The sequence below is a fragment of the Malania oleifera genome, chromosome 7, assembly GCF_029873635.1.
Source record: "Malania oleifera isolate guangnan ecotype guangnan chromosome 7, ASM2987363v1, whole genome shotgun sequence".
NCBI lineage: Eukaryota > Viridiplantae > Streptophyta > Magnoliopsida > Santalales > Ximeniaceae > Malania > Malania oleifera.
Genome location: NC_080423.1, coordinates 21,471,454 through 21,497,650, shown reverse-complemented (window position 1 = coordinate 21,497,650; position 26,197 = coordinate 21,471,454). Strand labels below are relative to the sequence as shown.

The 26,197-nt window shown below is 36.8% G+C and overlaps 1 protein-coding gene across 2 annotated transcripts in view; it reads right to left on the bottom strand.

Moving 5' to 3' along the window:
* Nucleotides 1-26,197, bottom strand: part of LOC131160196 (uncharacterized) — a 79,470-nt gene that overhangs the window by 14,864 nt on the left and 38,409 nt on the right. For both annotated transcript variants that reach the window (XM_058115599.1, XM_058115600.1), the window contains exon 5: nt 11,505-11,634. In XM_058115599.1, coding sequence (XP_057971582.1) covers nt 11,505-11,634 — 130 coding nt within the window. The remainder of the gene's footprint in view (nt 1-11,504; nt 11,635-26,197) is intronic.

Here is a 26,197-nt window from a genome sequence, read left to right as displayed (position 1 = left end):
ACCTTGCAACATTTTGCCTCTCCTCTAAAATAACTCTCTCTCTCTCTCTCTCTCTCTCTCTCTCATTCCAACTAGTTCAAGGCTTCACCTTTCACCTTGACCTCTCTCTCTCTCATTCCAACTAGTTCAAGGAATCCTGTCATCCATTTTGGATTCTCACTAGTTCAAGGAATCCTTTCAACCATCATAATACCTTCCCCTTGACCTACCACAATCCACACTTGAGTTCCTTGGAAATTGCCTCTCTCCTCTCTAAGCCCTCTCCAGAACATCCATTACTCATGTACAAAAAAACTCCTCCCTTCTCAAGAGTCCTCTCCACAGTATGTAGACCCAATGAAAGGCATACAAACAACTCTCAGCATAACTTCATTGCGGACAAAATCACAATCTACCACAGCGTTGTTCATGAAACACAGTTATGCGGGACTGTAAGTGATACACATAGAACTTGGTTGTCAATGTACATCTACATAATTTTAGTATCCTGAAATCCAAACGAAGAATTAAAATATTTAACCACAGAAGTTCACAATCTGTATGTGCCATAGCTTCATACTCTGCTTCTACACTTGACCTGGCTACAATAGGCTGTTTTTGCTCCTCCAAAAACAGGTTACACCAACAAAACTACGGTAATCTAAGCAGTACCAGGAGAAACAAAATTAGCGAGAGGATAGGAACAATTAGAAGAAGAAGGATTAAATGATTTTTTTTTTGGGTAGTCAAACAAATAACTCTATGGTGAGTCCAAAGAATATCATTAAAAACTGGTGGAGGCTAACCTTCAGAATTTGATGGCAGGGTGAACAGATGTGGCATTAGCTTGTTGCTGCTTATTCTTCCTAATTCTGAAGGAGAACATCAAGAAGACGACAAACCATCCAAGGATTTTTGGAAGAAGACAAGGACAGAACATTGCTAGTGGTGATAAAACCAGTAACTTGTAACAAAATGTGGTCAAATAACATTGCAAAATATAGTGTAGATTCAAAGAAAGTAAACATCTGCACTAATAAAATGTTTCCAAGTGTAGGTCATAACAGCAATTGTCACGTCCCTGTTTTTGGCATGTGACCAGCTGTGATTCCATTTAAAATCCAAGGCACAAGGCCTAGGCAAGAGTTTTACAAAACTGTCATTTGGAAACAAGTTAAAAACCAATTATGAGTGAATATTTGTTGAAAACACAAGATATATATATATATATATCATAAAGCAACTAAAATGTATTACATTCAATGACAAGCTCTTGACATTGGGTTGTACTTTACATAAAACATTTTTCACACTTCATAGTCTACATACATAACCGCTAACTGAATACATGCTTAGGATCCCTATTGTGTTCCTGCCAACCTGTAATACATGTTAAAAAGGGCGGTCGCTTGGAGAACTTAACAAGCGGAACTCTCCTTCAATTCAAACCTGAAATTATTAAGGAACAGGTGAGCAACCACAAGCTCAGTAGACATTCTTAATTCCCCCTTATTCAATTAAGGATTTCAACATTCTAACATATGATTTCTTATATGCATGCATAATCACAAGGTGCATGAACACACTTTTTATGCTAAGCAATATGCATGAACGCGCTCTTTATTCTAAGCAATCTCTTCATCTAAAGTTACCATCACAAAACATCCAAATAACATACATTTTTACATTTTTTGGACATAGCAGTGCTGCCCCAACTAAGTGCACATTTTATCTCAAACAAGTGTCAAATTCCAGCTTGGCCAACCACCTCTTAACACGGAAATATCCTCCAGAGGTTCAGGGTCTTTCACCTAAGGGAGACACAATCCCTACTTGCTCAAATTGCACAATATCACAGCCACAACAACACATGGTGCCAGCAATTTCACACAACAGCAATTCAACATATGCATACACAAGCTCTTCCATAGTAAGTAACACAATCATCCTTATAAGATGAATATCTGCCACATGAAAAGTTTCCCAACTAAACAATATGTGCAGCTATAATATCCAAAGAAAACATATGATTTTCAGCTTCTTGAAACTAAGTTTAATTTTCCCTCCAAATTTCCGGTATTTCTCCTAAATTTTTACTGAATTTCCTTGATTTTTTGCAGAGCTCTCTCTCTCTCTCTCTAGCTAGAACTAGGGTTTACATCAAGAGTTTTCGGTATTCGTTTCTGTGCTGTGGCTGCTCTACAGGGCTGGAAAGGTCAAGACAGCAACTACTTGCTGCCAGCTGCTTGCCAAGAGTCTCCTTCTAGGCTGGAAACATGGCAGGACAGGACTGCAGCAGCTGGTGGCAACAAGGGTCCTGCAGTGCTGCCATCTATGTGCTAGGTATCAGCTGCTGGTTTTCAGAGCTGCCACATGGCTGCTGCTGGCTTGTAGTGCTGCCAGGTGTCGCACCTGTTTTCAGCATCCCCCATCCTGTTTTTTTATTTTTTCTCTCTTTGCCCCAACTGTTATGCTATTTATGTTTTTGCATATCCCTCATAATTTCCTTTCATCTAAGCCCCTCCTACCACTAATAAGTCAAATGGAATTCCCAATATCAATTAACACCACTCAATTAATAAATAACATGGCTAGTATGAACTTGTTTAATGCAAAACAAAGCAAGGTCATGCTAATTTATCAAAGTAGTTTAAATTTACTGTGGCCTAAAGGGTATGACTATCACAAGAGTATCCCCTTTTGAGTTGAAGGGTACCCAAAAAGAAAAAGAATGGGAGAAAGCTTGTCATAATTTGGTCCGAGAAGCTGAATAAAGCAAGTAGAACCAAATCCTTAGGACAGAAGATTATGGAAAAGCAACTGTGGATATTATTAGGTTGCTTTCCCTAAAAGCTTAAGCTGTTTGTTTGGTGGTAGGACAACAATGTATATCAAGCTATTTAAATAGATACAATATTGAAAAAAAAAAAAAAGTATCTGACCATCCAAAATAGGAGACAGTATAGAATTGATTTAAATAGGAAGCTATATGTACAGCATACCCCATAAGTGCTAGGGTACACCCATCTGAATAAGTAATGAGCAAGGACCATTAAGTGTCTATTTGGGTACTCCAAATGTCTTAATAAACTAAGGAGAGAAGAACAAACAGTGCTTCTACTCCCTAGGTGGAAGACCAAAACTATGATGTTCACTGGATTCGCAAAACCTGCATACAAGATTGGACACAGAACAAACACAAGAAACAGGTATCTGAAGTTTCAATCCAGATGGATGATCATGCCGGCAATACCATTGAAGCAGTCAAACAAAAATTCAAAATCAAGGAAGCAACAGCAGCGAAGTAATTGACTCACAGCTGCACTGGTCATCCTGTGTTTCTAGAGCTCCTAAGAAAACAAGAAGAAAGATAGTCGTCAAAATATTTAAACATTTGTAATGTCACTTACAAACAGAGTTGGAATGGTCTTGATAAAATCTCTTTTGAGGAAGGATTTTGGTGATAGATGGCAGGCTTGGATGAGGGGGTGTTTATCTAATGCCTCCTTCAATCATCATCAATGGACAGCCTAGATCATTGTTTAGCGCTTCAAGGGGTTTAGGCAAGGGGATCCTTTCTCCTTTTTTGAGTGTCCTTGTGGTAGATGTTTTGAGTAGCTCGGTCCACAGGGCTGTAGATAAAGGGTTTATGAGAGGGAAATGTGTGGGGAGTGAGAGGATTGTAGTGTGACATCATTGATTTGCAAATGATACTATTTTCTTCTTAGAGGAATATAGAGAGTATTTTTTATATGTTCGTACTATTTTCCAAATGTTTGAGAGGGTATCAGGTTTAAAAGTTAAATTTAGGAAGAGAAGGATAGCTCGTATAAATTTCAGCATTTCTAGAACTTTAGAGTTGTCCTCTGATTTATCTAGGTGTGCCATTAGGTGGTAATCCTAATTCCTATGTCAGTTGAGTTTGGGATCATGTGGGGGAGAAAGTGTCCAAGAGGTTGGATGGTGGAAAGGTGCTTTATTTTCTCTAGGTGGGCGTATTACCCTCCTTCAAGCTTGTCTTGCTAGTGGGTTCCTCTCTAGTCTATTTTTATAGTTCCAGTCGAGATAGCTAGAAATATCGAAAAAGTCATGAGAGATTTCCTTGGTAGGATTAGTTAGTTACTTGGGAGGCTTTTGTAGGTCTAAAATGGAAGGAGTTTGGTCCTTGGAAATTTGGCATCTAGAACACTTTTAATGGGAAAATGATTATGGCGTTCTCCATTAGAGTCCTCCCTTTGGCATAAAGTTATAGAAGGTAAATTTGGCTTGTAGGGTCATAGGCGAGATGCTAAGTTGGGATTGAGATATCATTGGGACAGTCCTTAGAAGGGTATTTCACAGGTATATCCTATTTGTTATTCCTTATACTGCATTAATTTTGGGTAATGGGTTCTGCATTTGTGCAATACCTGCATGCACACATGATACCATGCCATTAATTTTATTTATTTGCCCATTGCATAACCATATTATTATTACCAAAACCTGCCTAAACATTGGTTAAATAATAATTTGATTGTCATAAATAAAATTTGGGAAGTGATGGAATTAAAATAATATACTGAAATTTAACTAGTTTGGTTGAAATGTTGAATAAGGGAGAAAGTGATGAAATAAAAATAAAATGATTGGAATTTAACTAGTTTGGTTGAAATCTTGAATAAGTGATAACAACATTTGCAAGGTTATATTCAGGCAAGAGATAATTTGTTTAGAAAAAAATATTTAAAATTATTACTATTTTGTCTTGACATAAAAAATAATAATTTAATAGAAATAAAATTTAAAAGTTTAAGATTAACGAACTCTGTGTGTCGATGTGTGTCTTGTGTGTAATATTTGGTGGTGGAAGTTTTAGTGAAAGGAATAAAAAAAAGGTGAAAGGATGCATCTGCATGGAAAGTGACAGCAGGACCCTCCATTCCATGCGCAACACACTCCCATCAACCCCAATTCCATGCATCACTCCTTTTCTCTCTTCCCTTGTTTTTTATCTTTCTTTATAATCCATTTCTCCTTCTTTCTTCTTTCCCCTTCCTTTTCTTTTTTGTGATGTTCCACTGTTTCCAAATTGCCATGGCTAACACACTCATTCTTATTTTATCAAATTTGTGCTCCAAAGTTTTTTATATGAGGGCATCCCCAGGCCACAAGCACCCACCCCACACCCCCCCCAACATTGCAAGGGTAAGGGAAGGGTTGTCAGTGTATACAGCCTTAGTGCCTTACCCCTGTTTTATGCAAAGAGGTTGTTTCCTTGGACTTGAACCCTTGACCAACTGATCACAAAGGAGCAACCTTACTGTTGATCCAAAGCCCACCCCCACTCCCAATGTTTTTTATATGCTTACACTTGTGACTTATTTGTTTTTAATCTTTCCCTCTAACTAATAGTTTGGGGAAGTGAGAAAAGAAAACTTTGGGAAATTTCTGAGGACAACCAACTGGTAAGTAGCGAACGATTATTTTCATAAATTCTATTTATTTTTGTCAAATATTGTTTTAATTCTTGCAAAGATATGTCAGGAATTATTCTCATTATCATTTTTGTACCATGTTAATATAATATATATATATATATATGTAAAATTTATATTTGTAATTGTATATAATTTATGCACATCATGAGAATTTCAATATATAATCTCTTTCATCCAATCTTTATAATCCTTGGAGTTTGGAGACTAGGAGAATGCAGCAAATATTTAGACTTTCCTTCCGCATTAATACACACACACGCTGCCCAAGACCACAATAGGAAGATGGAGGATCAAACTAATTTGATGGGTGATCTGTACGCAAACAATATTAGTTGAACTCTTTGTAAAGACCATCAAAACCACCCCCAATATGCTACAATAAGCACACACCAGTACTGGGAACGAAAAAGTACAGCAACATTGTGAAATCAGGCAGCACAGGCAAGCACAGAGCAGAACTTTAGAACTTCAAAGAAGGTAGCTCTGAACGTGGAATATAAGTTACAATATCCAACGAGGAATTACTTGACCATGAGGAAGTGGGCAGACCACAACAAGCACCACAGGCACTTGACAAACAACCTAGCAGCACAGCAGCTAAGGCATAGTGGCTGGTAGTAACTAGAAGTGAGTGCCAGCAAGAACAGAAAATAAAGTCATTGAACACCAATCAAAATCACCAGCAACTGACACAAGATTGCAGGCAATCAATCACGAACGCCCAGCATCATCATGCCACAAAAAACCAGTGAACAGCAACAGCAGTATACCCGAAACAGAGCATCACTTCACATCAACAAAACACCATGAACGCACACCACATCCTATCAAGGATGCTGCACAGCAGAGGTGACCCTGAACGACTCTTAAACCAACCAGAAAATCAGATTTGAGAGCTGATTATGGGATGATAAGAAAGGGAAAGAAAAACAGTGTACATAAAGGCATAGATAAATAAAATTAAAAGGAGATTTATGCTCTGATACCATGTTATAAAGTCAGAGATGAAGAAGGGAAGAAAGAATAGAAGAAGAAAACAAGAGAAAGAATGAAGTTTCTCCTGTGGAGGACGAGGCAATGAAGATTGATTCAGGGAGTTTGCTGATTGTATTGGAATTGGGCCAATTAGTTAAAAAAAAAAAAAACCTAAACTAAAATAAAGAGTTTCTTTATCACCTAAGCTGGGCCAGGCTCTAGAACATGCCCATTATCAGGGTATTAACATGTTGAACTTGAATCATTTTTTGAAAGGGAAAAAAAGAGAGCGCTTTCTCTTCTCATTGGGCCATTCAAATGAACTGGCCCATTATCCACACTGCGTCAACAGAGCTCAGGAGGCAGGTGGTTATAGCCCATGGGTTCTTAGAAGGGTCAGGGGGTTGCTGTTAGCGTTGGTGCATGTGGTAGAGATGCCCAAAAATCTTATTACTGCAAGAACAAAGGGCAAGGGGATAAATGTGAGCAGGCTGTTCAGATGAGGTGATGGATTGAAAAGAGAGATTTCAGTTGAAGATACAAAGGAAATTCTCAGGTGCAGCAGGAGCTGCAACCATTTAGAGGTCAGAATGGGGAGAGCCTACAAATGGTTCGCATTTTTAGGGAAAGTAAAGATGGAAAAGAACGTAAAAAGGCTGTGTATACAAAGGTGTATAAGTGTCAATCGACAAAGGAGAGGAAAAGTAAGAAAAGTTTGTTAACAATTGTACGAGTTCAAACATGCCAGGAGACAATTTTTTTAAGGGAAGTAAAATTACTGTGTCTGAAATAGACAAAGGAGAAAATCGTTTTCACAAGGGATAAAATTGGAGGATATCTTGCAAAAGGACAGTAAGTCTGATAGTGATTTTGCATGTGATGGTGGTCTATTGCTGGATGAGATTGGCAAAAAATCAGAGATGCAGGACCAACGTCCAGCAACTTCAATTCTCAATGCTTGGATAGTAGGCTTACAAAGCTAGGATGATGAGCAAACTAATATAAGAAACCTAAATAAACTAAAAGACTACTTTCTTAAATAATAACATCTAGAATCTTGCACCAAGAAAAAAAAATTATCTAGAATCTTACTTCCTCAATAATAATATCCTAGAATCTTGAAGAAGACCCTAATTAAATTACCCAAAACAACATAAACGAAAATACAATAGAAATTAGGAAATTAAAATAGATCTTGTTTGCACAGTACATCAATTGGACTATGCTTCCGATTCTTCTAATGCACCGGGGGATATTTCTTATGTGCCTCCGTTACGGCTTAGAGGTTTGGAGGATGTATCTTTTTTTCAGGAGGGCTGATTGGAAATAGATGTGGCTCTGGATAATCAGTGAAGACATTGAATATTACCTACTCCTGTGCAGAAGGTTAGTAAAAAGGATGTTGTTGCTCAAAACCTTTTGGGTGATATGGGATTGTAGCTGGATTATCCTAGAGGGGATGATGTTCAACTGGATTAAGCTAAAAAGAAAGAAGAATAAAGGTCAGCCAGATCTAGCAAGAACAGAGCTCTATTAATCATGAAGGGAAGGACTTAAAGAGGAGTTTTCTTAACAAGGGTTATTTAGTTTCTTTTTTTTGCTTTGTTTTCATTTCCTTTTGATTTCTTTTGTTTTTCTGCTTTGAGGATCAATTACCCTCTCCTAGATTGTAGTCTCTCTATTCTCCTTAATACACTTTTTTAAGACCAAAATATTATATATATATATATATATATTGACCCCTCATAAATTTCTCCGAACTCCCCCTTAAGCTGGAGCGTTTAATCATGCGTGACAATGTCAGAAGAAAAATGTCAACAATCCAAAGCTTTAGTAAACACTTCAACTAATTTATCTTCAATCTTGATGTACACTGCGCAACAGAGTAATGTGTATTCCCTTTGCTAGATCTTCCAACTATCAACTTCTATGTGCTAAGCTTTTTAATGGGAAACAGGATTAGTGAACTCTTTGCCTAATTTATCTTTAGACTTGATGAACTATGTACATAGAAGCAATGTATTTTCCCCTTGCTTGATCTCTCATAAAATGATAATCAACTTCCATGCGCTAAGTTCTTTAGAAATGAGGATTGGTGAAAATATGTATAGCTGCTAGTTGTCATAAAAAGTTATAATGCCATACTTGCCTGGATATCCCATTTCTGTTTTTTTTTTCTTTTTTCTTATGACAAAAAAATTAATTAAAATAGAGTGGAAGAATAGAAACAATCAAAAGGAGAATGAGAAGTCCCCACAAGAAGAAACCAAAAAAAATTTTTAAAAAAATAAAGGAAAATAAAAATACAAGACCTAGAAGAACTAAGCCAACAAAACCTTTTTTAAACCCCATCTCGCACAATTAATTTGACACTTCAAATTATCTAATTCACATACACTTCAAATTATCTAATTTACATTGAAATTTGTTTCCTTGCTCTTATCAATGGCCACCATTGAACCTAACTTCATCTCCTCCAGGATCAGTCAACCTTAATCCCATCTTATGCATCAGTTGTTGAGCATCAATATCGTTAATTCCTTACCACTTACTTCCTTCGAAAGAGAAAAAGGGTGGGCAAGATACCATTCGATTTATGATCATTTTTCGCCCATCTCATCATCTTCAAAAATAGGAATGGTTTCTAAACCTTCTAGCAGAGTTGGTGACACATGAAATATCATCCTCCCAGGAGTCTGAGAATAAACCCACACTTCTCACAAAGTTCATACAATAAACCAACACCAAACACAAACTGACAATTGCAATTACTTTCATCATCAAACACATCAGCTTATTTCTTTGTAACCATTAAACGAACTCCTTCGCTAACAGTATCCATCCTTTGTAACTGTAGGGCTCTCCGCAATTGTAAAACTACCATCATTATTCCTCTTTAAAGATTCTTTCGCCTGCACATGAGAATTAATTCATCTCTCATCATATACTTTTTGCATCTCAGCACCTGCCTGTATTGTAGCTTGCCAATTGTAGCACCTGCTAGTGATCCCTTAACCTCTATCACACAGCTACAATATCAGCAGAGTTACCACTTGCAGCCCTCTGCTGTGAATCTTGATACTGATTCCACGACCCATTGCAAAACCCTCAAAGACCAAACCCTTAAGATCCGTATGCCTATCATTACCAAGCAGTTGATTGGTAAGTTGATTGTAGACCTACCAGAGCTGTTATTCACCATCTCCAGTTATCTTGCAACAAGATTTGAAGCTACTGTAAAACCAGCACAAACCTGCTCTGCCTCCTGCTGCTGTTTCGGTGAAGACAACTTAAAAGGCAGCAGGCAGTTTCATTGACCCCTGAGGCTTATGCTCCCAAAAAGAAGCATTGTCAGCGAGGCTCTACTTCAGTTGTGGCCAAACTAAAATTGTAATAACCTTGGGCCCTAGTACCCATATCCCTTAGTTTTTAGAATTTATTACTACCACACATTTGTTGGGCTTGCCCATTGCTGGCATTAGTCCACTCAAAATATATCCCAGATCCATTAATCACACCAGGCTAGCTCCACTTCATGAAAACTCCAGGCTCAAATCCACGAGCAGCATCTCCTTTCTGATCGCACAAACCAACAAGCATGGTCTTAAATTTCTGTGAAATTGCTGAAATTTCCATCTAAATTTCTGCTTTTCAGCAACCTCAAAATCGAAATGGAAATTAATTTCCACTTTGGCAAAATTTCTATTGAAATTTCCACGAATCATCCAAAATTTATTGAGATCTTGAAATTTAGAAAATTTTTTCGAAATTGTAATTATGAATTGAAATTTCTTGAAAATTCAATTTTGAGATTCAAAACCCAAATTAATATTTCTATCTTAATTTATATTTTTTTCCTATTGAAACTAAAGATCATTATAAGATGATTATGAATTTTCAGATTTTTGAAATTATATGAAAAATTGAACTTAGATATTAGCCGCAATATTTTATTCAACCAGTTGTTTATAAATTATCTGTATTTGTATGATAAATAATATTTAATTGATTTCTGAATTTTACTTGTTTTTAATTGATTTCTGAATTTTATTTAAATTAATTGAATATGTTTAATGTCTTTATTATACAGTAGTTCTAATTTGAAACTACTAGGTACTGTCAAAATTGATTGCCTGAGTGTGTTAAGGTGCTCAAAAGTTTGTTCACCCATATCTAGACAAAGCCATTTTGATCAAGCACCATCTAGGTGCTTCCCTGAGTCTAGGCACAAGCTTCTCACGCACTCACTTCTATAATTTTACATTATATGTCCCTATCACATCCATTTCAGAGATGTGTAGTTGTTTATGCTCCACTAAAAAAAACAGAAATAAAGAAAAGAAAAGAAAAAAGTAAAGACCCGTTTAGGCAAAATGCTTCTGCTATGGACTACAACAAGCTGCTTCTACCAAGGATTAACTTTGATGATTCAAGACTCGTATATTTAGAGAAATCTTTAATTAGTGATGTTTTATATAGATTTCTACATTAGCTCATTTTTTGTGTAAATTATATACTATTTTTTTCAGCACCTCATTTTACTCAGGCAAGGTCCTAGCACCTCAGACAATGGGAGGTCTTGATGCCTTGAGGGTCCCTTGGATGACACTGAAACCATTATAGCCTGTACTAGATCTTGCGATTAGAAAGGGAAGGCAGCGAAAGATAGGAGTCAGAGAATCCAATCAAAGAACAATTATATGCCCTCATTCCATGATTCATGCCTCTGTAATAGAAAAGGTGAAGAAAAAAATGTATAGCACCTAGAATTAAACAAGTTTGAATCGAATAACCCAACCATTTTATTTTATTAAAAAATTTATCAATGACTAGTCCATCCTTCATACTTAACAACTATGAGATGTATTTAGCATAGATTGCCACATATAATAATCTTTGAAATTTCAAACCAAGAAAGCTGAGAAACAGCTAAAAAAATTTCAGCAAATGAAGAAGCACTTATGGCATCAAATATCCAGACATGAGCATACAATATTGAAGAAATTCATATGTGGCAGTAATCAACTAAACCTTGCACACAGTCCCTTGATGTAATTAAGAAGTGCGTACCAATCTTTTCAATGGTTGCTTTTGTAATATAGGCAGATAAATGTTTCCACTCTCCGTACTGGCTCAGTGCATAAGGACCAAGATGTCTGTCAAACTCCAAATTTTTTGCAGCTTTACAATACCTCTCATCCTGTTCTAAATATAAATATATATAAATATTAACAGAGAAATTAAGCTGCATAATCCAAGATACAGAAGCACCACTCCAGAAAGAACTGTTTCAACCGTAACAAGGGTGCCTAATTTTACATATACTACTTAAAAGTTTGGAAAAAGTAGATACCCATACTGCATCTCTCTCCTGATGTATTGGTGATGAAAGATAAAACTATACCCAAAGAAGAAACAAAAAAAAGAGGGCAGAAAACACGAGCTCACATTAATATCAATCAGAAAGTCACTGAAAAATGAAAAAACAAACTTAAAAGTGCAAACTTGTGAAGTAAGCAATAAGGATATTAGCTGATGTTAAAAAATGCTGGCATAACAAATGATTTTACGTATCAGGCGTAATCAAGACATGTAAGCTGACGTGAAAAATTATAAGCAGCCAAAAAACTAGCTTTTTGATGAGGCACCAGCATCTCAAGTGAAACCTCTCTCACCCATATATCCTCCCAAAACTGAATCTATTACCATTACCCGAAGAATAAGAGGAAAGAACAAACATGCAACCTGGGAAACAAACTCCGAGGACTCGCATAAGAAACATTGCCACTTCCTCTGGTATCCCACTCATTCAAATGAACACCATACTTACTTCTAATAATCTTGTGCCATAGGTAACTAACCTCTGAGGTGAATCTTCATAACTGTTTTCCAACTATAGAGATGTTTTTATATACCATGTCGCCAAGCCCCAAACCGCTGTCAGACTTCGGTCTTCTAACCATATCCCAACTAACAAGATCATCCCTCTTATTCTCCCCTACTCGGACCAAAAGAAATCTATCATAAGCCTAAATCTTATGACACGTGGGAACTCTAAAAAAGGATTATATATATATATATATACACACACACACAAACACACACACACACATGTATATAAGGGAATGTTAGAAAAGGAAGCACCAAAGGAGTAGTATGACCCCCTAATAATAAGTAAGCCTTCTTCCATGCTCCAATATTCTACCCACTCTATCAAACATTGGGACCCAAAAAGCTGCATACATAGAGTTACCCTCAAGAGGAGATCTAAATGAGCCAAAGAAACACAACTGGCTAAAATTTTGAACCCCAGAATGTCACTATGATTCATATTAATCTTAGACACCCCACTTTTGGGCAAGTTGATCTTCAACCCCAAAATGTTTTCAAAAACTCCCAATAAATTAAGGATCTTTCAGAATTTCTCAACATTTTCCTGAAGCAATAGTATCATCATCAAACTGAAGGTGGGACACCTCCACCTCCTCTGTACCTACCATTAAACCTCAACCGCACATTAACCTGAGCATGCGAAATTAATATTCTTAGCACATCAACCACTGGGGGTGAACAAGATGGAGACAAGGGATCCCCAAGACTTAACCCCCAAGAAGCCCTGAAGCACTCCTTAGGTTGTCCATTCACACTCACAAGCATATTTGTTGACCAAAACACCTTTTCATGTAGTTCCTCCACACTAGCTTGAAACCCTCCTTAACCACCACTTTCTCCCAAAAAATAAATAAATCTATACTATATATGAAAGCATGAATAGTGTAAATCATTTTATGGACAAAAATATCCTTTTCTTTTAAAAGAAAGATTAAAAACTCCCAGAAGATGTAATTCTAAATCAGTTTGTGGACAAAAGTATCCCTATTTTAAAATGAATTTTCGTAAGAGACCAAAATTCCTAGAAGTAAATTTCTATACTATATATAAAAATATGGATAGTATAAATCATTTTATTGACAAAAATTATATTTTGAAAGTAAAAACAAATAATCTTAAAAGAAGTACATTTCTAGAATATCTATATATATATATATATGTATGTAGTGTAGAAAGTAAATTCAAGCAAAGTTAGATGAAATTACTATTAGAATGTCTAAAAGTTAATGGTCGAACTTAAATAACAAACTATCATTTAGTTAAAAACATAAAATAAACTAACGTTATAGGCTATCTGCATACAACAACAACAACAACAACAACAAAACCAAGTCTTAGGTCCCACTAGATAGAGTCAGCTACATGAATCCTTTTCTACCAAATTATGCAATCATGGACAATTTCCTTCAACAAATTTTGGGTAAATTTTATACTCATTATCTCATTCCAAGTTATTTTAGGTGTACCCCTACCTCTTCTACTGTCTCTCACAGTAACTAATTCACACTTCCTCACTGATGCACTATGTGGCCTACGTTGCTAATGCCCAAACCATCTGAGTCATCACTCCCTTATCTATAATATAATAAATCAATAAAAACATGAATAAATGTAGCTAAAATATCATATATTTTAAAAGCAATAAAAATATACCTAAAATAAAATAAATTCAACCAAAATTAGATACATTTATAAAATCTACTTAAGATATGTTAAAATTCGAACCCAAAATGAAACTCTATTTAACCCCCCAAAAAAAAAAAGGTGACTGTGTGTGTCTATATATATCATAGAAGTAAAAATATTGTAAATAATTTTGCATACAAAAATATTATTATCCTTTAGAAGAAATACAAGTCTTTCTAAAAAAAAAAAAAAAAGTAATGATATTGGATAAATCTTTCATTTAAATTTTTTAAATTTTAAATGGGCTAAAAATTGCATTTTATTCAAAACACAAAACAAATGAACCGGTATTATAAATGTTAAATAAAATGTATACACAAAATTTTTTTAAAAAAAAAAAGTAAATTAATATGATGTCGTCTAAAATTATTGTGAAGTGTCTAACATCATTTAGATAAATAATAATATAATTTCTAAAAGATAATTTTTTAGAAAATGAAACTATAGACCTAGAAGTACACTCCAAATAATAAATTTTAAAATTATTTAAAATTTAAAAAACTCATAAATTTTATTAAGACAACAAAAATAACAATATTTAAGATTTTGGATAACAAATCACAATCTAAAAATTGCAATAAAGTTATTAACATTTTTATGGGAAGATGTCATATATTGAGAGTTTTATAAAATAAATAATAAAGAAAAATTTACTTATTAATTTTCTTATCTATAATGCAATGTAAATAAATTAAAATTCAATGTATGTCATAACTTTAATTAGTGTATTTGTGTCATATCGTATTTTTTTATTTTTTTAAGATTTTTCAAATTTCCCAGACTCAAATCGAGGATCAAAATCGTTCCTTTGGGCTGAGGTATCCCTATATTTACATGGCATTATAATAGTCTCATGTCAATATTGATATTTTATAATTTTTAAATAAAATATTAATTTTTATAAATAATTTTGAATATTTACACTTTAACATTTATAAATTAGTCATGACAATATATTATTAATTTTTTTTATAAATATATCTAAAATTTATTAAAAAAATTTTAAAAAAAATATTTTACGCAATATTATTTACATACAATCACATGCAATGAACGTGACATGACATATTGACTAGTAAATAAATAAAACCCTTCTCATAAACCCAAAAAAAAAAAAAAAAAATTATTAGAGGAGAAAAATAGTACAACAAAAGAAGAAGAAGAAGAAAGCACGGAAATAAAATATCGTCCCAGAGTACAAGAACAAAAAATCCCAAAAGAAAAACAACAAATTATGAAACAGCTCTAGTCAATCAAAGCATTTCAATCCCGCTGTAAATGTGCCAATGGTAAATGCCAGATGAAATCATTAGCTCAAACCCACAAAGAAGGGAGGAACATACTCCACTCCAAAGTAAATTGAGAAGAGTATCCTTTCAAAAATTTTGGCATTTCTCCCCAGCCAAAGACCCTAGAAAAGAGCCATAAACAAGCCTCATCGCAAAGCCTCTCTCCTTCCTCTTCTTGAAACCCCTAAACCTCATAACAGAAAATGCCTCCAAAGAGGACGAAATGAACCAATTCTCGCCAAGTATACCAAAGAACTTGCTCCAAAGACCAAGAGAAGCAACAATGTAAGAATAAGTGCAAGTAATTCTCCCTATTGTCAAAGCAAAGGACACACATAAGGCAATAAGGACTTACAAGGTACTCTTTTTCTAAAGCAAGTCATTAGTGTTACTTTCTCCTAGGATCGGTCTGCATAAAGACCTTAATATATAAGGAATTTTAGCTTTTCAAAGAAAGGAATGAGGGGCAGACAAAATAGCACTAAGATCATGGACCAAATGCGAGAGGAAAGATTTGCAAGAAAAATTCTCCATAAGAGTCTAAAACCCACACTATTTTGTTGCCAAAAAGGATGAAGCACATTAATTAAAGGGGCAAGCTCATTGGTTTCTTTATCATTAAGATTCGTCACAAAATGGAATTTTCAAGAGTAACGATCCTCTTACAGAGGAGTGTCAAGAAAAGGCAATGCGCAAAAAATAATAGGATATGTAAGGGCCAAGGAGCCTCCCCAATACAATGATCCACCCAAAAATGGATTCTTTCCCCATTACCAACACTATAATGGACATTATGAATAAAATCATGAGATATTTGAGAGACGAATTTCCAAGGACTCAGATAGGTAATATTAATCCCAACTTTTGGATCTTATCCATTATGTAGAGGACCAAGTTTACTATGGATTACTTTGTGCAAATGAGAGACTTTAAAGGAAGCAGCATAAACTTTTCCCTGCCAAATAAAAATATGTTTGGACACCAAATTACCTAAATTCAAACCAACCCACCCTTTTAACTCACAGCCACCCAATTTACAAGATGGTCTCTACCCTGCTTGCCCGTTCTCGACCGCAAGCAATCCCTTATTAAATTTTTTAATCTCCAAGCCACTCCCATATGAATTTCAAAAAGGGACAAGTAACGCAATCATACAAAGGGATTGAAGAAAGACAAGCATGAATAATAGTAATACATCCCCTAAGAGCAAAGAAAGCCCCTTTCCACCTGTCCAACCTCCTAGAAACTCTCAAAAACAAGGTCCCAAAATGGCGCAATAGTAGGGTTTACCACCTAAAGGGACACGTAAGTAAGTAATAGGCCAACACAAAGCACGACATCCTGCTACTCCAGCAAAAGGGCTCGAGTTAATCTCAATACCCATAATACCACTCTTAGAGAAGTTACTTCTAAGGCCTAACACTTTCTCAAACACATGGTTAACACATAAAAGAAACCACCCATATCTTCCAAAATAAAAATGATGGTGCCATTGGAAAATGTATATGTTATAGGTGAATCTCATGGCTTACCGGAAACCTTCTATCAAACCCCTATCAACCTCTCTATCGACTATTTTGCTCTCAAAATTAGCCACAATAGTGAAAAGGAAAGGGAATAAGTTATCTCCTAGGCCCCAGCCTAAGTACCTTAGAAGCTCTAAAATAGGATTTAGCCTTGCTTTAACCAAGAAATAAATAAATAAATAAATAGATAGATAAAAACTGCAAGTAAAAAGCACCCTAATCCATTTCCTCCATCTCACTCCAAAACCTTTTATGTCCCTCACTATATCAAAGAAACCTCAACTGACACGATCATAGGCTTTTTCGAATCCAACTTCAAAATCAAACCCCTCTTTTTGAATCTCTAAACTAGTGGTTGGTAAATAGCTTGTGGGGTTTAAAAAGAAGCAAAAGGATTGCATTAAAAGCCACCGGGACAGCAGGATGGGTTCTCATCATGTGCAATGATTTGGTTGTGGAATCATAAATCATTCCATTAATTCTTTCTCAATGTCCTAACTATTCAAGACCTTGGATGTCAAATTTGTGTGATTTTCACCGGGGTCTAAGGTCCAAATAAAGGTCTTTCCAAACATCTTTTTTAGAATGAGCTTGTGGAAATTAGAGATAAATGGGAATCTCCTTGGGTCATTCAAGGGACTTCAACCTAGTTTTGTATCCTTACGAAGGTGTGGGAGTTTCAACTTTCATGACTTCATGAATGATCAAGCCCTCATTGACCTTCCCTCATTAGAGGCTCTTTCATATGGTCTAACTCATGAGAGCCCTCCCCCAACTCAAGGATTGACAGATTCCTCATTTCTTCTAATTGGGAGAACAATTTCTGAAAGCTACACAATCCTTACTCCCTCGGTCCATTTTGGATCACTTTCCTATCTTACTTGACATGGAAGGAATCAAGTAGGGACCAACCCCTTCCATTTTGAGAGCATGTGGCTTAACCACAAAGGTTTTAGTGATCTAGTTAAGAATTGGTGGCTTTGCATGGCAAATTGAAGGGAAGGCCACTATGTGAATGCCACAAAATTAAAATTTCTTAAAGATAAATTGAAGTGGTGGAACAAAAATAGCTTCAGCAATATCACTTTGAGAAGGAATGAAATTCTGAATGACATAAAGGAGTTGGACGACCAGGAGCTTAGAGGGAGCCTGAATGTTGAAGATGTATCCAAAATATTTGCTCTCGAAAAGGGGTGAGATCATTAATTCAAAGGAAATACCATGAAGACAAAAATCTAGGGCTCTTCAGGTGAAGGCAAAACAGGAACACCTCTTTTTTCCACCAAGCGGCTAATAAGCATTGGAGATGCAATTTGTTAAGAAAAGTTCAAGTGGAGGGTGTGCTCTTTGTGGAGGGACATATTAAAAGGGGAATTTGCAATTTTTACAAAAATCTATGTATTGAGAGGGAATCTTGGAGACCAACTGTAAACAATATCTTTTTCACAAAACTAAGGACCCGTTTAGCTGTGGAAGTTGTCATTTTCCATTTTAGTTTTCCAAAAAAAGTACAAAAGAGTTAGATAATTTTTCTTTACTACAACATTTGCATGAAATAAATGAACAATACTAAACAATTTTGACACAATTTACTCGTGGAAATAGTTCTATTTTTATTATTTCTAATTTTTCAAATAATTACAAAAATACCATCTTGTTTTCCAATTTTCCAAATTTATATAGAAAAGTTGGAAAACATCTTTTTACTTTTCTAGATTTCTAACTCTTACTTTGTATATGAGAGCATGAAAATCGGATCTTGGACTTTAGTTTGTGTGGATTATGTATAAGGTTTCTTCTAAATCCACATAAATCCAAATTCAAGTCCCAAAATTCATGACTCCAAATTTTACTTTACATAAATTTTGGAAAATTGGAAAACAAGATATCTTTTTTGTGATTATTTTCAAATCTAGAAATAAAAATGAAAAATTGTTTTCCACATTTAAACAAACTCTTTATTTTCTACCATTTTAATACAAATTTTGAAGAATTAAAAATAAGCTAAAATTTTAAAATTCTTTGGAAAGCTAAAAATTGGAAAATGGAAAATGTTTTCCAACACTAAACAGGCCCTACTTCTCCATGGCTGAGTGGCTCGAGAGACCCCTTGAGGAAGAGGAAATTGTTTTAGCTCTCAAGAGCCGTAATGGTGACAAGGCCCCAAGACCTAATGGCTTCAACATGGCATTCTTTCAAAAGAACTGTGGCTTCCTCAAGCAAGACATTATTGAAGAGTCAAAGACTTCCACAACTCAGGTAGATTTGTGACTAGCATCAACTCAACCTTTTTCTCCTTGATTCCTAAAAGAGTAGGGGCTCTAGGCATCAAAGTTTCAGCCCAACAGCTTGGTTGGTAGCTAGGGTAAAATTGTATCTAAAGTTATAGCCTTGTCTCAAATTGGAAATATCAAAATTGGTTTGAAAGCACCAGCATGCCTTTGTTGTATGCAGACAGACCATGGATGCTGCCCTTATTGCGAATGAGGTGGTGGACACCTATTTGAAGTGAGGAAAAAGAGGAGTCGTTTGTGCTAAGTAATTGGGCGTAATGGAAGACCTAAACTCGATGATAGGTCTCTCCCTCTATTTATAATATATGTAAGTACATTAGGAATGACCATAATACCCTTACTAACTCCCACTTATTACTAACAAAACTCTTGACACATTATAATAACAATGCTAAAAGACTAAATAACCATTAACACTCCCCCTTAAGCTGGAGCATATATATCATATGCTCCTAACTTGTTACAAATGAATTTCACACGAGCACCTCCCAAGGCTTTAGTGAACAAATCAACAAGCTCACACTTAGGCTTCACATGAGTGGATGTAATGAGCTTCTGTACAATTTTTTCTCGAATAAAGTGATAATCAACTTCAATGTGCTTTGTCCGCTCATGGAAGACAGGGTTGGAGGTAATATGAATAGCAACTCAATTATCACACATCAAATCCATAGGCTGAGAATGTGGAAAACTCAATCCTTTCAACATGTTCTTCAGCCAAACAAGTTCACATGTAGTGTGCGCCAAAGCCTTATAATCTGACTCAACAATCGACTTAGCAACCACAATTTGTTTCTTACTTTTCCAAGAGACCAACTTACCACCAACAAAGATACAATACCCAGTTGTGGATCCTCGATTGGAAGGTGATCCGGCCCAATTTGCATCTGTATATCCCTGAATATGAGTGAGACCCCAATCTTGATATAAGAGACCTCTCCCTGATGCACCTTTGAGATATCTCAAAATGCAAATTACTGCATTTCAATGACTTGTTCTCGGGGAATCGAGAAACTAACTCACAACACTTGTTGCAAAGGATACATCTAGTTGAGTGATTGTGAGATAATCCAACTTTCCAACAAGTCTCTAGTACCGACCTGGGTTAGGCAACAAATCACTCATATCTGGCATTAACTTACTATTGGGATCCACGGGTGTATCAATAGGTTTGGATCCCAATAGCCCCGTCTCATCTAAAAGATCAAGAACATACTTCCTCTGTGACAAAATAGTTCCCGTACGAGATCTCGATAATTCTATTCCCTAGAAGAACTTCAATGGTCCCAAGTCTTTGTGTCTGGAACTTACTCTATAGAAAAGGCTTTAGGTCCTGGATGCCACGATCATCATCACCACCAATGATCACAATGTCATCCATATATACAATAATAAAAATACTGCCCAATGGAGTATGACGATAAAATACAAAGTGATCTAGTGCACACCGATGAAGGCCAAACTCAAGTACTACAGTGCTAGAACGGCTAAACGATGCTCTTGGAGATTTTTTTTAATCCATACAATGACTTCTTGAGCTGACATACTAATTAAGACTCCCCCCAAGCAACAAACCCAAGGGGCTGCTTCATATATACCTCTTCATGAAGATCACCATGTAGGAAAGCATTCTTCACATCTAAGAGATGTAGAGGCCAATGACAAGTGATGGCTAAAGAAATGAATAAATGTACTAAGGCAAGTTTAGCAACCAATGAGAGTGTGTCAGAATAATCCAAACCATACACCTAAGTATACCCTTTAGCAACAAGGCGGGCCTTCGAACAAGCCACAGAACCATCAAGTTTCACTTCCACATTGTACACCCAGCGACAACCAACCACAGACTTATTAGAGGTACCAAATCCTCCTAAGTATCATTATCACGTAGTCAACGCATCTCTTCAACCATTACCATCCTCTGCCCACAATGGGATAGGGCTTCAGAAATAGACCTTGGAAAAGCAACAGAAGACAAAGTACTAACAAAACAATGATAATAGGGTGACAAAAATCATAACAAACAAAATTTGAGATCATATTTTGGGGACAAGTGCGTTTACCTTTTTGAACAACTATTGGAGGATCAACATCATGAGAAATAAGACCATCCGACGACGGAACTACAGGCACAGTAGTAGAAGCTGGATAAGGCACTTCCCCCTTGAGTCGTCATGTGTATACTTGCAAATTGGGATGATTGAAGTGATGATAAGGACTCAAACTGGATGAAGATGTAGGAAGATTGGGCACAAATACTAGGTTTAATTCTGGAAGGCAGGGACTCATCAAGGTCAACAGAACTCAAGGAATCAGAATAGTATGGTGTAGACTCAAAAAAGGTGACATTAGCAAAGGCAAAGAATTGATGTAAAGTAAGACTATAACATCGATATCCCATTCGAGTATAGGAATAGCCCAGAAAAATATATTTGATAGCATGACGATTCAACTTATCCATTCCTAGAGATAATTGAAGGACAAAGCAGACACAACCAAATACACGAGGAAGGGAGAACAAAGGAGCCTTAGGAAAGATAACTGAATATGGGATTTTACCACCAAAGACAGAGGATGGCATTTTATTGATGAGGGAGCAAGTTGTGAGCATAGCATCACTCCAAAAGTTTGGGGACATTCATTTGATACAATAGGGTACGAGTGAGTTCAAGAATATGTCGATTTTTCCACTCTGCAACTCCATTTTGTGGTGGAGTGCGGGCACAAGAGGACTAGTGGATCATACCAAAGCAAGTCATATAAGTACTGAATTGGGTACTAAAGTACTCCTTAGCGTTATCACTACATGTATCCTGACTAGCATATCTATAGAAAAATGAGAATAAATCAATTGTATATTCTTTACATACTTGGGTCCCTATTTAACATGTACACAAAGAATAAAATATGGAAATATAAAAGTCAACCCATACAATCAGCCTAAATATCGGATCTAATTAGAGCATTAATCTTCTAAACAATCTCCTCCAAATCATTCGGGAGTTCCACATTCCCACTCAAGTTGGATCATAGATATTGATCATATAAACTCTTCAAAGCTAGATCTTTGTAATCCCTTAGTGAAAATATCTGCTAATTGTTCTCTTGTACGGATATAGGTCATGCAAATTGTCCCCTTCTCAATTTTCTCCTTTATAAAATGTCTAACTGCTTCTATATGTCTAGTCCTATCGTGCTAAATAGGATTATAAGAAATACTAATGGCAACTTTGTTGTCACAATAGAGTTTGATGGGGAGCTCTACTGTGATGTGTAGTTCTTCCAAAAGTTTTTGTAACCATAGCCCTTCACACATCCCTTGTGCAACAGCTCTGAATTTAGCCTCGGCATTGCTTCTGGCTACCACACTCTGCTTCTTACTCCTCCATATTACTAGATTTCCCCAAACATAGGTACAGTAGCTAGTTGTAGACCTTCTGTCTTTTGTTGATCTTGCCCAATCCGCATGTGTAGATCTCTACCTTCTTATTGTCACTTTTCTTGATGAATAGTCCTCGCCCTAGAGAGCCTTTTAGATATTTGAGAATCTTATATACTGCTTCTAGGTGACTCTCCTTTGGTGAGTGCACGTGCTAACTGACCACACTAACAGCGAAAGCAATGTCAAGTCTAGTGTGAGAGAGGTAGATTAATCTACCTACTAGTCTCTTATATCTCTCTCTATCCACGGGCTTTCCTACATCTTCCATTCTTTTTCTTGCCTTGATAGGAGCATCGCTTGGTTTACAACCAAGCATGCCAATCTTAGTCAAAAGGTCAAGTACATACTTTCTCTAGGAGACACTAATTCCCTTTCTTGATTTGGCGACCTCCATTCCCAAGAAATATCGCATTTGACCCAAGTCTTTAACCTCAAACTCGGTGGCTAAGACCTTCTTCAATCTCTCCACATCTCCTATGTCATCTCCAATGAGAATGATGTCATCAACGTACACAATCAGGATGGTCCTTCTTCCCTCATTGGACTGTTTGAAGAACATAGTGTGATTTGACTGCCCCTGTCGATATCCTCGATTCTTTATTACCTTTGCAAATCTATCAAACCACGCCCTTAGTGATTGCTTGAGTCCATACAGGGATTTCTTCAATTTACACACTCTGGCTTCTTCTCCCTCCTTGCAAAATCCTGGTGGTAGCGCCATGAACACTTCTTCTTCTAGCTCACCATTCAGAAAAGCATTCTTAATGTCAAACTGATGGAGTGGCCAGTCCAAGTTTGCTGCTAGGGACAAGAGAACCCATATAGTGTTCAATTTTGCTACTAGTGCAAACGTCTCGGTGTAGTCAATACCATAAGTCTAAGTGAACCCCTTTGCCACAAGGCAGGCTTTCTATTGTTCTACTGTGCCATCAGCCTTGTACTTTACTGTGAACACCCACTTATAGCCCACTGGTTTCTTCCCCCTTGGCAAAGTCATCACCTCCAAAGTTCCATTCTTTTCTAGTGCCCTTATCTTTTCCATCACTGCCTCTCTCCACTCTAGAATCTCCAAGGCTTCTTGAATGTTTTTAGAAATTTGGATTTTGTCAAGGTTAGAAGTAAAAGCACGACACTTGGCAAAAAGAGCATTGTAAGATACAAATTTTGAGATAGGGTGGAGAGTACATGAACGAGGTTGTTTTCTAAGAGCAATGGGTAAGTCATCTTTTACCTGGTCAGGATTGGAGTCGGACTCATGAGGAGTTGGAACTATCACCGATTCTGACACTTTTGGTGCTTTAGAAGTGAGTGTCACATTGGATTTCGATTTTGGCCTCCTTGAGTAGACAAGTGTTTCCCTATTTGTTTGAATTTCTGCATCTCCCCCTGAGTTCAAGTTTCCTTCTGTACTAGGCGAAGGAGCGGATATAGGGTATGGAGTGGTCTCGAAAACAATAATGTCGAACTAGTCTAAGTTTGAGGGTCGAGCTTTACTCAAGGGCTCCCCCTGAAGCAAGTAATAGGGGGTATGTTTGAAGAAAGTGACATCCAAGCTAACATAAAGTTTCTAGGAGATCAGATCATAGCATTTGTAACTCTTCTATGTGGGAGAGTAACCAAGAAATACACATTTAAGTGCTCTGGGATCCAATTTGTTTCACTTGGGTGCGTGAATATGGACAAATACAGTGGACCCAAAGACACAAAGCAGAAGATGTGAGCCGAGCCTAGAATTAGGAAAAATCTCTTGGAGTTTTTGGAGCGGAGTTGCAAAGGATAGGACTCTACTAGGCAGTCGGTTAATGAGGAATGTGGCTGTCAAAATTGAGTCACCCCAAAATTTTGTTGGCATGTGAGAGGTGAACAACAGGGCATGAGCAACTTCAAGGATATGTCGATTTTTCCGTTCAGCAACGCCATTTTGTTGAGGGGTGTCAACGCAAGAGCTTTGATAGATAATACCATTCTCTTGACGATACCTACCCAAGGAGTGACTGAAATACTTAGTACCATTGTCAGTCCGAATAATTTGGATTTTTGTGTGAAATTGGGTTTGTATCATAGAGTGAAAATTCATGAAGACTGATCGAACCTCAGTTTTATCAGTCTATAAATATACCCAACACATACAAGAGATCATCAATAAAAGTAATAAACCATTTTGTATGGGTCCTATTAGGAGAACAAGAAGGACCCCATAGATCACTGTGAATCAGACTAAATGGCATGGATGGTTTATACTAAATCTACGAAAAGTAGTACGATGGTGTTTGGCAAGTTCACACACTTTGCACTGAAAATCCAAGGCAGTTTTATTCAAAACGTATTGAAGGAAATAAGTGCTGCAAATACTGAAAACTAGGATGTCCCATCCTTTTGTGCCATAACAAAAGTTCACTTTCCCTAGGACTAGATGCAGAATTACAAACAGTAGTAGGGCACGGTCCATTCATATTAGCTTTGTTAGAGTGGTAGAGCCCGTCATATTCCTTAGCACTGCCAATCGTCTTCCCCGATGATAGGTCCTAAAAGACACAATGAGAGGGTAGGAATTTAGCTGAGCAATTAGATTGTTTGGTTAACTGACTAATAGACAGCAAATTGCACGATAAATTAGGAATGTGGGGTGGGCAGATTCAAGAGTAATAGATTCAGAAATACGAATACTTCCTTTGCCAACGACAGGGGATAAAGTCTCATCTGCAATTTTGACTTTTAAATTACCAGCACAAGGTGACTATGTTGAAAATAAATGATGAGCATCGTTCATATGGTCAGATGCACCAAAGTCAATAATCCAAGGGGTAAAATGAGAAGTGGAACTAAGGGCTGTCCAAAAAGTACCTTTGTGGGCTAAAGAACCAGATGACATAGTATTAGAGGACTAACCTGAGGCTTGGAAATTGGAAAATAGCTCATATATTTTCGCAAGTTAGTTGGAATTACATCCCCCACTAGAAGCTGTCGGACCATGGGCTTCTGTGGGTATGTTTTTTTCCTAGGTTTCGGTGGAGGCCTGATGACCATAGGCTTTATTGGGCTGTCTGGGCTTCCAATCCGCGGGCTTGCCATGTAAGGTCCAGCAGGTGTCTTTAGTATGGCCCGTTTTTTTGCAATGCTCACAATAAGGCCTTCTAGACTGTTTTGGGTTGGATCCAGTATAAGACCCACGAGTTACAAGAGCCGATGCCTCGGGCCTAGACTGGTTTTGCTCCTTTAACATCATGTTCCTCCTTCTTTCCTCTCACCGTACCTCAGAGAAGACTTCTTGGATAGAAGGCAGTGGTCGGCGACCTAGAATCCTGCTCCTTACATCATCAAGCTCTCGGTACAGCCCCGCCAGAAACTCAAATACTCTCTAGTTCTCCATCTTCTTGAAACGTACACTGTCACCCGTGCATTTCCATTCGTCTTGCTTTGTCTGCCATAGCCGCGTCTTCAACTCAAAAATCTGGGAAGCATTTTCAACATTGGAGTATGTCTCACGCACCGCATCCCACACGTCCTTTGCCATCGGGAGAAATAGGTACGTTTTGCCAATGGCTGGCTTCATAGAGTTTATCAAGCATGAAATTATCAAGGAGTTCTCAGACCACCATTTCTAGGATGCCACTGCATCGATAGGAGGTGGTCG